This window comes from Elephantulus edwardii, unplaced genomic scaffold, assembly GCF_000299155.1.
Source record: "Elephantulus edwardii isolate Elephantulus edwardi_28Jun2011 unplaced genomic scaffold, EleEdw1.0 scaffold00241, whole genome shotgun sequence".
NCBI classification, from domain to species: Eukaryota; Metazoa; Chordata; class Mammalia; order Macroscelidea; family Macroscelididae; genus Elephantulus; species Elephantulus edwardii.
The window spans coordinates 2,941,666-2,956,047 of NW_006399991.1; the positions used below are offsets into that span (position 1 = coordinate 2,941,666).

Below are 14,382 nucleotides of genomic sequence, written 5' to 3' on the forward strand. Positions count from 1 at the left end.
CTTCTATCTCCTCTTCCTTGGCTCTGGTTGTTGGTGCATATATCTGAATGATAGTGGTATTCACTGGACTTCCTTGTATGTGTATGGATATTATCCTGTCACTCACAATATTGTACTTCAAGATGGATCTAGCAATGACTTTTTTAACTATGAAAGCAACTCCATTTTTCCTCACCTTTTCATCTCTGAAGTAATATATCATATGATCATCCTACTCAAAATACCCCATGCCAGTCCATGTCATCACCCCAATGCCTAGTATGTCAATATTTATGCATTTCATTTCTTCCTTAACAATATCTTATTTTCCTACATTCATGGTTCTTACATTCCATGTCCCAATCACTAGTGTCTCCTTACAACTGTTCCTCTTCCTTTGTATTTCCATACTAGAAAGCTCAACCTCAGTTGCCCTTTCTGTTATCTACATGTGTTCTGTTGTACATAGGGTTTTCAGAGGCCTGCTATTTCAGAAGTGGATGGCCAATCCTTCTTCCTAGTCTGCCTTAATCTGAATGTTCAGATTTAGAGAAGTATCAGACAGACCAGCATTTTATGGAAAAAGTGAAAGGTATATCCCTTATTGTGGAGTTAACCGTTAGTGTCAGTGTTGTCCCTGCCTTTGGCACATGTGTCTTTACCCTCTTATTTCCCTGCTCCACCATCCACCAGGCAAGATACCCATCCACTTCTGCCCACTCCCTTTACATCTATCGCCCATTGACCAGCCATTGATCTATTAGCTTAATATATGATGCTTCCTTGGCTTCTGTGATTCCAACACATCACCTGCTGGTAGTTCCTTATGTTGGGACCAGTGTCTCTGAAGTTTAGTGGTAATGTTTCCCAAGCAAAGGCGATGTGTCCTGTAGAAGTGGTATGTAGATAGGTAGTGGTGGTAAAAGGCAACCTTTTCTGCGTCCTATTTGCAGGGGGAACTGAGGCTGTAAATTCTTTACAGGAATAGACAGTCTCTTCTGTTCTGATGTGTTCAAACCACTGCCCTTTTGATTAGCTGCTCAACACTTCACCTTCTGCACCACCACTGTCAAGTCAAAACTGAGCCATAGCTGACTCTCCAATGGATTTTCAGAGGCTGTAAATCACATGAGGGGAGATTCCTGTCTTTCTCCTGTTGAGTAGCTGCTGGATTTGAACCGTGTGCCTTTGGCTTAGCAGCATAGCTCCTTTCCACTAAGCCACTAGTGTTTCCTACTGCATCACCACAGAGCCTGTGAAATGATAACCTTGTATTGAGCACTCCATTATGAACAGAATTGCTGTGACTCAAAGGCCAATTGTACTGAAACTAACAGCAAGATATTTTACATAAGTAAGGTCTCACTTTATTTCTCCTTTTCTGTTTGCCTTGTTTCACTTTACATAATGTTTTCAAAGTTCACTTATGTCTTGATATATGTTGTGTACTGTGGAGACTGAACTGATTCATAGCTGACCCTCTGGTGGGGTTTTCAGAGGCAGTTAATCGCACATCCTTCTCCCCCAGAGCAGCTGGTGGCCTCAAACCGAGTGTCTTCAGGATTGTAGCACAGCTTCTTGCCACTAGGACCCCAGAGCTCCCTGATATATATAAGAATTTAATTTCTTTTCTTGACAGCATATTCCATAACATGTATGTGCCACATATTACCAGTTGCTAATCACGTGGGTTATGTAAAGCTGCTGAACACAGATGTGTGCTGTTAAAGAAATCTGAATAAACCCTGTGAGTTTTACTAGCATCTGTTTTCTGGTTTTGATTTTCTTCTATAGTTATATGAGGTGTTATCTTTGATGGAATCTAAGTGAAAGGTACTTGGAACTTCTTTTTCTTTCTTTTTTTAAACAACCTCTTGTGAATACATAGTGATTTAAATATCTAAATTATTTTTAATGAATGAAAAACTTTTGACATCCAAATTTGGAAACATCTCTAACTTATATAACAATCTGTACTTGAATAATTTCTAGAACCAGAATTCCTGTTAAAAGAATATGAGCATTTAAAATTTGATTTTTTAACATGCCATTCACAATTTGCTTTTCTGATATGAAGCTGCTTTCCTTTCTTCATGCCTTTTGTATTTTTACTGTGGGAAATGCTGAGACTAATATTCAACACACTGGTACAGGACAGGGGAACAAAGTGGAATGGAGCCTAGAATATCTCTTCACTGTGGAGTGTGGTCAAGATAGAGCCAGGCATCTCCTAGCCATTGTGATTTTCCTAGGGAAGCCAAGGAAGAGTAGCAAGTGGTCTATTCTACCCAGTGCTGTTTCCTTTCAGCAACCATGAAATAGTTTCATGTGAAGACATATTAATTATTAACTCACTGCATCATCTAGAAACAAGTTAGAGTACAAATCATTTCATGGCTTGAATAATATAGTTTTCAAAACGGAAGGGGTGAAAAGGACAAAACTAGCTTATATTCCATATGATAGTAATGATATTACAGATATTTACATTCCATGGAACTCCAGGGGAATAACCACCAGAGGGAGAGAAAAAGAAGGAAAATGTAGGGAAAACCTTGCTTTATTGGCACCCTGGATTTTGCATTCTTTTAAGTCTGCAGGATCGGTAGTGTCGTCAGCACTCCTGGCCCCGAATGATATGTTTGGTACTTGGCGCCGACCCTCTCTGCCTGGCTGCACCAGGTAGCAGGCTGATACGGTTTACCGTCTACCACAGCTTATAGGCCCAGTGCGCATTACCAATTCAAATCTTTGATTCTGATACATCTCAATTTATTAGGAAAAACCCAATGTCATGTTATTGATGTCCACTCCATTTGGCCTGTAAAAACAGTTCTGAAAAGCAAGTTAACATTAAATGGCTTTTGAGAGAGAAGGGACAAATTTATTTTATGTGAGATCATTTACTTGTAGGCATTTCCCCCAGAACCTGACTTCTTGCTCTACAGACTGGCAAATGTATAGTAATAATGATGGGGAAAGTGTCCACTTTGATTGGAAGCAGGGCCTTCCCATTTCCTGGAGAGGAAGGGCCATGTGCACTGAATGCATGCCTGCCTTATGTCTGCCATTTCTTTACTAATGCGTGGTCCACAATGTCATTCTTCATTCAGGTCAAGGAAGTTGATCTGCTGAGTAATGGCTCGCTCATGATTTTTAACACCTCTGCTTCACCACATCTATATGAAATTGAGCAGCTGCAGGCCCTCACTAATTACAGCATTGCAGTTTCCTGCAGGAATGAAGTTGGCTGGTCTGCAATGAGCCCTTGGGTTCTAGCCAGTACAAAGGAAGGAGGTAATTCTGAGTTCAGAGTGAGTGTTGTCCTGAAGGCATGAGGGTACAGAAACCTTTCCCTGTGGCCTAATTTAAAGTTTGAGCTTTATTCTGTTTTTCCTTTGGCTCTGTTGTTGTTGTGTATCATCAAGTTGGAATATTTTTGAGGCAACCAATGAAAAAGGAAGAATGTATTTCCTTATATACTTAAAAAGGTATTGTGACAAGATAGGGATCTCTGGTGGTGTAGCCCATAAGGAGCTGCACTGCTAATCCAGAGATGGCTCCTCTCTGGGATTCGAATCCACCAAAGCGAGCAGAGGCCAGTCTCTATGGGAGAAACTTCAGCCTCTGGGGAGACTCTGGGAAGACCCTGAGGGGATGGGCAGTCATCCTGTGTGCCTTTCACAGCCTCTGAAAACCCACTGAGTCAGTTCCAACTTAATGGCAGGGAGTGTGAGTGAGTGACAAGCGAGCTTTCTTTTACGTGGGAAAATTATATTTGCCACATACTTTTAAAACCCTTTATTACTTTTAATAAAAATATAATATGTACACGTTTTTATTCAGATTCAAGAAAACAAATAAGATTAAAGATAGCTACACTTCACCAGTCACATAATGTGTGGCAAGTCCATGCCAATGTACTGCCATTTTTTAATAATCTTCAGCATAATTTTATATTAATGGCATTGCTTGATAACCTTCTCATTAAGTTAAATCACCTTTGTTTAAAATACATTGTTCAATGTACTTAAAAGATATTGATTAGTTAATCAGAGTGGTTTTTTTTTTTTCAGAGTGTTTTAATACTTAATAGCCTGTTAAGAGTTGCATCTTAAAACTCCTAACTCATTGTTCCTTAGTTACAAAGGAGGAGTGGGGTATCTGCTACAAGTTCCTATGTCGTTTGAGTACTTTTTTTTTTAGATTTTTTTTATTTATTGTGCATGTACCATCAAATCAGATCTGACTGGTACAGGAGGGAATTTTCCCCTCCTTCTCCGGCAGAGCATCTGGTGGATTTGAACCGTGTACCTCTGGGATTGCAGTACAGCTTCTTGCCACTAGGCCACCAGAGCTCCCCTGTTTGAGTACTTTTCATAGAACATTAAAAGCCAAGAGCACTCACAGCCTAAGTAGATAAAGAATCTATGTATGCTTTTCTTTTTGACTCTTAAACTTTCCCTCTTTTTCTTTTCTAGCCCCATCTGAAGCACCTTTGAACGTCACTGTATTTCTCAATGAATCGAATAATAATGTGGAGATAAGGTGGCTTAAACCTCCGATTAAGCGGCAGGATGGGAAACTGTTGGGCTACCGGATATCCCACACATGGCAGAGTATGGAGACTTCTGTAAGTAACCCAAAAGCAGTGTATTTTAATGTCTCATTTTTACTTGCTAGCTGTTTTGAGAAAACGTGTTGCTCTTTAGTTACATTAGGCACTTTTCTTGAAGTAAAAAACAGGTGAGAAGTGCCTGAACATTTTAAGGATTCCCGAACATTTTGGTGCTTTCCTCACTCCTTCATCCATCCATTCATTTATGGATTCAGAAGACAGATCCAGAACTCACTCTGAGAGCAAGATCCTCTGCTAGTAACTCGATTCTTGCTTTCAGGGAGCTTAGGATATGGTAGTAAGACAATGTAGGTGATCCAGATAACCAGAACTGAACATGAAGGAGCTTCAGGGTTTAGAAGTTGGACAATTTACGTCATATTTGAAGTTTCAGGAACTGTTGTGGGTGTGTTTTTTTTTTAAATATTTTCATGAAAGTTAACAGAGACTTTGGATTTCCATTTATTCATTTTTGCACACTTTCCTCCTTGCCCACCCCTCCCCCCAGTTTGCTTTTCTCTTTGAAAAATAAAAAACAGCAACAAACAACCAAGCTTTCATTGTTATACAATTCTCCGCCTAGTCCACTCCACTATGCAGCTTTCATTCTGGACTCTTGTCATGACACTAATCATATATTCCTTCTAAACAGTTCTCTCCCTCATCTGTTTCAATGCAATATACATTATCCCCTCTTTGTTTCCCCTCAACTCCATTGTCAGACCTGATTTACAACAGTGGCACTATGCAGTATTTGTCCTTTTGTGACTGAGATATTTCAGTCAGCATAATGTCCTCCAGGGTCACCCATTTTATAGAATATTTCATGAGTTCCTTGTTTTTCAATGCTGCATAGTATTCCATTGTATAAATATACCAAAGCTTCCCTAGCCATTTGTTTGTTGATGGGCTTGGATTATTTCCAGCTCTTTGCTATTGTGAACAAAGCCACAATAAACATGGGTGAGCATATATCTCCTTGGATGGTAGTTATGGTTTCTTTAGGGTAAATTCCCAGTAGTGGGATTGCTGGGTCAAATGGTATTTCTATTTGCAACTTTTTGAGAAAGTGCCATACAGCCTTCCATAGTGGTTGGATCATTCTACACTTCCACCAACAGTGAATACAAGTTCCAGTTTTTCTGCAACCTCCCCAGCATTTGATGTTTGATGTTCTGTTAAATTTTACTATTCTTACTGGGGTGAGATAATATCCCATAGTTGTTTTATTCAGGAACTGTTTTACTGAAGAACGTTGTTGTTGTTTTTGTTATGTGCCGTCGAGTAGCTTGTGACTCATAGTGACCCTGTGTACAACAGCCCTAAACTCTGCTCTGTCCTGTGCCAATCACACTGTCTCTGACACTCCCATTCCGATTATCCCAGACACTGAATCAATCCACCTCATAGAGGGCCTTCCCCTCCTGAGCTGTTGCTCCACCCTCCCAAGCATGATGTCCTTCTCCAAGGACCGGTCTCTCCTCACAACATGTCCAGAGTGTGTTAGATGGAGCCCCAGAATCCTTGCCTCCAAGGAGCCACCCGGTTTAACCCTTTCCAGGATGAATGTGTTTGTTTTCCTAGCAGTTCATGGTATTCTCAATACTCTTCTCCAGCACCACAGCTCAAAGGCATCAATTCTCCTTCGCTCCTCCTTGGTCATTGTTCAACTCTCTGATGCATAACAAGTGATTGCGAAGACCATGGCCTGTATCAGATGCACCTTAGTTTCCAGAGAGACACCATTGCTCTTCAGTACTTTGGAGAGGTCCCTAACAGCAGACTTTCCCATGGCAAAACGCCTTTTAATTTCCTGGCTACTGGTGCCAAGAGTGTTGACTGTGGAGCTAAGCAAACTAAAGTTGTGAACAATCTCAATCTCTTCACCATCCATCCTGATGCTGCCAATTGGTCCAGTGGTGACATTGAGTCTGAAGAAAGTAGTTAGAGATTAATCCTGTCATCCTGATGGATGGCACAAGGAATCAGATTCCAAAGGTGCTTAATTAAATGAACACATAGGCTAACCATGGTTACATAGGAGCCAAAAGTAGACATCAATAACAAAGCACAAAAGTTAAAGAATTCATCATTCATTCAACAGAAACAGAAGTCTGATAGCACTGGTCCCTTCTCCCAGATCCAGGAAGTGATACAGGGGGTTGTCCACAGGCCCACAGGCCCAGCATCTTTTATAGTGAAGCCACAAACAGACTCATCCCTGGCCCCACAGTACTCATGCTGTGACCACCATGAACTACGTTATTGTTATTGTTATTGTTATTGTTATTGTTATTGTTATTGTTATTGTTCTGTAATCAGCCCCAGTAATGGCTCAGGGTTTCAGAAGTTTGTAAGTCCCTTTGGTTTGGCACACTTAACAATCTCTGCTCCCCTCTCTCTCCCTTCCATCCCTGCCAATCCTTCAGGATTGTTCTATCTCTGAATAAACCTTGCCTTAGTTTTTTTAATTCTCAAGTCAACCAATCATGATTATCTTGTTTCATATCATTATTTACAACCTACACAGTGTCTGACCTTGGAGTCATCCCATATTGTGCTTTCCTTTACTTGGTCCAATCAAGTGTTCATTGTCTATCCCATCAATTTCTCACTCCTCCCCTAGTAACCATATTAAATGGATTCTTTCTATATGTAAACTTTTCTTTGTTGGTTTTTTTGGGGAAAAAAATTAGTGTTTTATTCTGTTGGGTTTTGTTTTTGTTTTTGTTTTTTTTATACCAATGGTCTGATGCATTTCTTGTCCTGTTGTGACTTGCTTCACTCAGCATTATCTGTTCTATACTTATCTGTGTAGTGTAGTGTTTCACATTTGCCTTTCAGTGCAATGCAATATACCAGAGTGAGAATGCACCACTTTCTTTCTATCCATTTGTTTGTCAGTGGGCATTGGGCTGCTTTCATCTCTTTGCTATTGTGAATAATATTGCAGTAAACATGGGTGCACATATATCTGTTTACATTGCAGCTCTTCTTTATTTATTTTTTTAAGTAAAATTTCTTTTGTACTGGGTTACTTTAAAAATTCATATACATTGTTTTTCGCACCAGCTATTTCCCACTTCCTTTACCCACTCCACCCTTCACCCATCAAATTGTGTAACCCCCGACACTCCTCCCATCCTCATCACTCTGCTCCCATCCTCCTCCTTGGATCCTCATACACTTTCTATAGTAATGGTCTTATACATTATTTGTACTTATGGGGCTGAGTTAGTTCACTCAGCATAATGGTCTCCAGCCCCTCCCAAGTTAGGCAATAATTTACAAAATCACTGCTCCCGGGTGCTGTGTGGTATTCCATTGCATGAACACACCACAATTTCTCAATCGATTTGATTATGGTTAGACACTGGGTTGCTTCCATATTCTTGCAATGGTGAATAACACTGCTACAAACATTGATGTCTCTCTCCTTTTATGCCTCAGTTCTCATTTTCTCAGAGTATATTCCAAGCTAGAATAGCTGGGTCATATGGAATTTCTTTTATGTTCAGGTTTCTGAGGAAATGCCAAACTGCCTTCCAGAGTGGTTGTACCATTTTAAAATCCCACCAACAGTATATAAGAATTCCTATCTCCCCACATCCTCTCCAACATTTGTTATTTGCTGTCCTTTACACTTTGTCACTGCTACTGGAAAGAGATGGTATCTTATTGTGGTTTTGATTTGCATCTTTCTTATTGCCAGTGATTTTGAGCATTTCTTTATGTGTCTGTTGGCCATCCAAGTATCTTTTTCTGTGAAAAATCTTTTGCCCATTTTGTAATTGTTATCATTCTGTTTTGTGGAGGCCCTGTGGGATTCTGCAAACTTTCTTTTATAACCCAATTGTGTAGAGAGTTATTCAGTCTCCACATGGGTGATTTTGTAAGCTTTACCCTCCTGTGATTAATTTCTAGTTTTATGTTATTGTGGTCTGAGAAGATACTTTGTATTATTTCTGTGTTTTTTAATTTGTAAGGCTTGCTTTGTGCTCTAATGTGATCCATTCTGGAGAAGGTAGCATGTGTACTTGAGAAGAAAATGAATTGATTTTAGTTGGATGTAGTACCCGCAATATATTCACAAGGTCAGGTTGGCTGATTGTACAGTTCAATTCTTCTGCATCTCTGTTAAGTTTATTTTGGGTTGACCTATCCTTTGGTGACAGTGGTGTGTTGAAGTCTCCTACCACTATTGTGGTGCTATCTATTTCTTCAAGTCTATTAACTGTTGTTTTTACGTATTTTGCAGATCTATCATTTGGTGTATAAATCCTGACCAAGGTTATATCTTTTTGATCTATTGTGCCTTTAGTCAGTATGCAATGTCTTTCCTTATTTTTTATGACAGTTTTCATTCTGAAGTCTATTTAATCAGAGATTTGTATTGCCATTCCTACTTTTTTGAGGTTGCCAGTTGCTTGGTGTATTTTTTTTCCCCAGCCTTTGATTTTGAGTCTGTCTTTCTCTCCATTTTTAAGATAATGCTTCTTGTAGGCAACATATTGAAGGTCTTTGGGTTTGTTTGTTTTGTTTTTTTTTTAAATCCATTCTGATACTCTTTTTCTCTTATTGGTGCATTTAGTCCATTCACATTGGATGTGATTATTATCAGGTTTTACTTTTGCCATTTTCCCTTGTTTATTGTTCTGTTTTTTCTGGTTACTGTGGTCCATGCACTTTCCTTTGGCATCTCTGTGTGAAGCACTGCTTTTAATATTTTTTGTAGGTTTGTTCTTGTTTCCAAAAATGACTTAAGTTCCTTCTTTTCTGCAAAGGATCTAATTTCTCCCTCATATTTGATGGAGAGTTTTGCTGGGTATAGGATCCTTGGCTGGCAGTTGTTTTCTTTCATCTTTCTGTATACGCCATTCCATTGTCTTCTAGTTCACACGGCTTCTCCTGAGAAACCAGAACTTAATTTAATTGCTTTTCCTTTGTAGGTGACTCTTTAGTTTTCTTATGCTGCTTTTAGTGTTCTATCCTAATCTTTTAATTTGGAAAATTTGGCTTATGATATGTATTGATTTTTTTTCTTTTTTGGGTCCAGCCTATTTGATGATCTCTTTGTTCTTGAGTGTGGATTTTCTCATTCTTCAAAATACCTAGAAAGTTTTCTTCCAGTACTTCTTCTACAATTTTCTCCATGTCTTTCCTGTCACTTCAGTGTTCTGGAATTCCAATCATATATATATGTTGTTCTATTTGATGTCATCCCACATGATTCTAATGTTTTCTTCATTTTCTTTATGTCTCATCTTTTATTTTTCTTCTAGTATGTTTCCAGTGAGACTTATGTCTTCTAGCTCACTGACTCTCTTCCATCTTTTCAGTGCTACTTTTTGGTCCCATTAGTGTGTTGGACATTTCTGCCATTACTCTCTTAATATTCTGGATTGCATTTTAATGCTTTTCAGTTATTTCCAGTTCTGTGTTGGCTGTATCCTCTGCCCTGTGATGATTTTTTTAAGCTCTTGTACCACTTTATCTATACTATCAGTTCTTCTTCCATTTTTTACATTTTCTTCCATAGCTGTTCAAGTTGCTCCTTATCAGTATGGTTTTTGGTGTGTTTTTTTCCCCTGGATTGCTATGATTTCCACTGTTTCCGCCCCCCCGCCATCATTTGCTTCTTCCTCTGTAGCTGTTCAAATAACTTCACATCAATATATTTCTTCTGGTTCTATCTGGGATATTCTTTGGGTTTGCCTTTTTAGGAGAAGCTTTTTGGTTTTTTCCCCCCATGATTACTGAAGCAGATTGCGCCTTTCTTGACATTATGTCTTTTTGTAATCGATGTTAGCCTATTATAACTATATAATGACCCAGGGCATGGCAGTGTTTTATGAAGGACCTGTATATTGGTGCTCCCCTCTTGGGAAGAACAGTTAACCAGGAGCAAGATGACTGTTGCTCTCCTGAAACCATGCCTCCACCTGGCCTTTTCTGCTTGAGCTAAAGAAATCCCACAGTGATGTAGCTAGATTACAGTGTTCCACCCAAAGTGCATGTGATATTGGTGCTCCTGGCGCTGAACAGGAGGGGGGTAGTAGCTGAATGGTCTCCAGCAGCGGAGGCAGCAGTCTAGTGCTCTGGGTGGGACTGTGGTCTAGAACTGCAGCCTCTCAACCTGACAGGCAGTGGTTCTGTTGCTGTAGGGTATGAGTGTGTCTGGGGTTGCTGCAGGCTTTAGCAGATACTGGGAAGGCAGTGATTGAAAGACACTCCTGGGCCAGCCATGCCACACCGACCTGGGTGTCTTGCAGCAGAGAACAGGTGAGGTCCCCCAACTCAGCTCTTCTATATATACATATATAGATTTTATTGATATTTTAACAAAAGTTTACAGAAAACTTGCATTTTCATTCATTCATTCTTGCACATTTTCCTCCCTACCTAACCCTCCCTGCCCCAGTTTACTTTTCTCTTTAAAAAGATTATTTCATTGTTGCTCAATTTCCTCTCTCCCTTCTCCCCCCAGTCTACTTTGCTATGCAGCTCTTATTCTGGACTGTTGTTATACAAATAATACCTCATCATATATTTCTTTTGGATAGTTCTTTCCCTCATTGATTTAAATGTAGTATTTACTGTTGACCCACTCTTTTCTTAGATTCCCCCTAATCCCCATGTCAGTCTTATTATATGATGGTGGCATTATGCAGTATTTGTCCTTCTGTGACTGAGACATTTCACTCAGCATAATGTCCTCCAGGGTCATTTATTTTGTATAATATTTTCTGTGTTCCTTGTTTTTCAGAGCTGCATAGTATTCCATTGTGTATACCACAGCTTCCCTATCCATTCATTTGTTGTTGGGCACTTGAGTTGCTTAGATCTCTTTGCTGTTGTGAACAACGCAGCAATAAACATGAGTGTACATATATCTGTTTGGGTGGCAGCACTGATTTTTTTATTGTATATTCCCAGTAGTGCAATTACTGGGTCAAATGGTATTTCTAAATTCCAACTTTTTGAGAAAGTGCCATACTGCCTTCCAGAGTGGTTGCACCATTTTATACTCCCATACTGCCTTCCAGAGAGATTGCACCATTTTATACTCCCACCAACCGTGAAGAAGGGTTTCAATTTCTCCACAACCTTGCCAGCATTTGTTGTTCTTTCTTTCTTTTTTTTTCCCCCCCTTATCCTGTGACCTTTATTCACGCCCTTCCACAGAGTTCAGTCAGACAAGGCCCCTGCTCAAAGCAAGAAAATCTGGAGCTGGGACTCTGGTCACATCCTCAAAGTTGCCTGCCTCGACACTCTTCTATGAGCAGGAAGATAGTGCTGGTGTGTGACAGAGCCCCCAGGCCTCATCCCCACAGCTACAGGGACTCTGGAAGGGCAGAGCACAGCAGAGGTTTCCAGGGGACTGGGAGGGGCCCACCACCACTGGGACTGGTGACACTCAGTACAGTCCTGGCCTGAGGAAACTAAAAGAGGGCACCTTCAGTCCTAGGAGGGGCAGGAGGGACGAGCTCTGAAGATACAGCTGCCACCTAGGAGAGTAGGGCTGGAGGGGAAGTGTCTACACTCCTGGGAGGGAGGCAAGTAGGGGGGAATCAGAAGGGATCTTGGAAGATGAGATAGCCCTCTCAGCACTTGTTCTTGTGGACCTGGAGACTTGCATGAGTGGCCATCTCAAAAACTTCCCATACTCCCTCTTTAGTCTTGGCTGACCACTCAAGGTAGACAAAGGCACTGATTCAATTTGCCATATCTCTGCCTTCCTCAGACCAAACAGGCTCGTTCTTCATCTTGGCCAGCTCTTGCTGGGTATACTCATCCTGCCACAGGTCCTTCTTGTTCCCCACTAGGATGATAGGTACATTGGGGCAGAAGTGCTTCACCTCTGGAGTCCACCTCTCAGGAATGTTTTCTAGGCTGTCGGGGCTATTGATGGAGAAGAACATGAGGATGACGTTAGAGTCTGGGTAGGAGAGAGGCCGAAGGTGATCTTCCACCCTGCTGTGTCCCACAGAGCCAGCTCCACCTGCTTACCATCCATCTCGATGTCAGCAACGTAGTTTTTTTTTTTAATTTTTTTAAATTTTATTTTATTATTTTTGTGTGCGTGTACTGTCAAATCAGATCTGACTGGTACAGGAGGAGATTGCCCCTCCTTCCCCGGCAGAGCATCTGGTGGATTCGAACCGTGCACCTCTGGGATTGTAGTTGCAGCTTCTTGCCACTAGGCCACCAGAGCTCCCCTAGCAGCGTAGTTTTTAAAGACGGTTGGGATGTAGACTTATGGGAACTGATCCTTGCTGAAGACGATGAGGAGGCAGGTCTTCCCACAGGCACTGTCCCCTACAATCACTAGTTTCTTCTGGACTGTAGCCATGGCTGGGGCTTCTGCTCTGCTGCCTCCAGTTGACTCCACTGCCCAAAGCTGACTGACCCGTGGGCACCCCCACCCCCACCGCCTTGTCCTCCTCCTGCACCTCGAAGGGAGGGGTGGCTCTTATTCTTTTAGCGCATATTTCCAGAAGTGAAATGTTGTTGTTGCTATTATGTGCCATGGAGTCGCCTGCGACTCATAGCGACCCTATATACAACGGCCCTAAACTCTGCCCTCTCAATCTCAGTATCTCTGACACACCTTCCCCCATTACCCCAGTCACTGAATCAATCCATCTCATCGAGGGTCTTCCTCTCCTGTGCTGTCCCTCCACCCTTCCAAGCATGATGCCCCTCTCCAAGGACTGGTCCCTCCTTGAAACATGTCCAAAGTGTGTCAGATGAAGCTTCAGAATCCTTGCCTCCAAGGAGCAGCCTGGCTTCACCCTCTCTAGGACAAACCTATTTTTTTTTTCTTAGCAGTCCATGGTATATCCAATACTCTTCTCCAACACCACAGCTCAAAGGCATCAATTCTCCTTCATATCTCCCTAGTCATTGTCCAGCTCTCTGATGCATAGCAAGTGATTGCAAAGACCATGGCATGTATCAGGTGCACCTTAATCTCCAGACCGACATCATTGCATTTCAGTACTTTGGAGAGGTCTCTAACAGCAGACTTTCCCATTAATATACGTCTTTTAATTTCCTGGCTGCTGGTGCCAAGAGTGTTGACTGTGGAGCCAAGCAAATGAAAACTGTGAACAATTTTAATCTCTTCACCCTCCATCATGATAATGCCAATCGGCTGGATTAAGTGCTTTCTATTTTCAGCTTTCTGAAGAAATTTCAGACTGTCTATAGTGGTTGCATCATTTTATTTTATTTTTTATATTAATTTCCATTTTATTGTAGGTTGTTTAATCACACTAGTTCAAATGTGCTTCTTCACAGCTACTCTAGTACAGTTCTTTTGAAATTATTTCACTCATTCCTAGCATATTACTTGTAGAATGAATCTAAACAAACAACATTCCAAATGACCAACTTTCAAATGAGTAGACAGGATAAAAAATGTAGTTATTAGCTAATGATTATGGTTGTTAAGCATCAACAAAACACATCACTTCCTCTACTATAGGAATTAATATTTTGGATTAGGGATTTCAAACAATATGGGGCAAACAAGAATACAATAAATAAGCCTTCTGTAGCTCAAGCTTTCCGTAGTTCTTACGCTTCTGACATAGAAAGGCAAGAAATCTTTCCCCCAAACTAAATGACATTACAGTATTTCAATCTGCAAAGGCATTTGACTGCGTGGATCATAGCACACTGTGGCTGACTATGAGAAGAATGGGAATCCCAGAACATTTAATCGTGCTAATGTGAAACCTATACTTGGACCAAGAGGCAGTCGTCAGAACAGAGCAGGG

The 14,382-nt window shown here is 40.9% G+C and overlaps 1 protein-coding gene across 1 annotated transcript in view; it reads left to right on the forward strand.

The window, feature by feature from the left end:
* MERTK (c-mer proto-oncogene tyrosine kinase) overlaps positions 1-14,382 on the forward strand; it is a 226,471-nt gene that overhangs the window by 105,423 nt on the left and 106,666 nt on the right. Inside the window, exons 6-7 of the mRNA XM_006898936.1 lie at positions 3,093-3,276; positions 4,461-4,612. Coding sequence (XP_006898998.1) covers positions 3,093-3,276; positions 4,461-4,612 — 336 coding nt within the window. The remainder of the gene's footprint in view (positions 1-3,092; positions 3,277-4,460; positions 4,613-14,382) is intronic.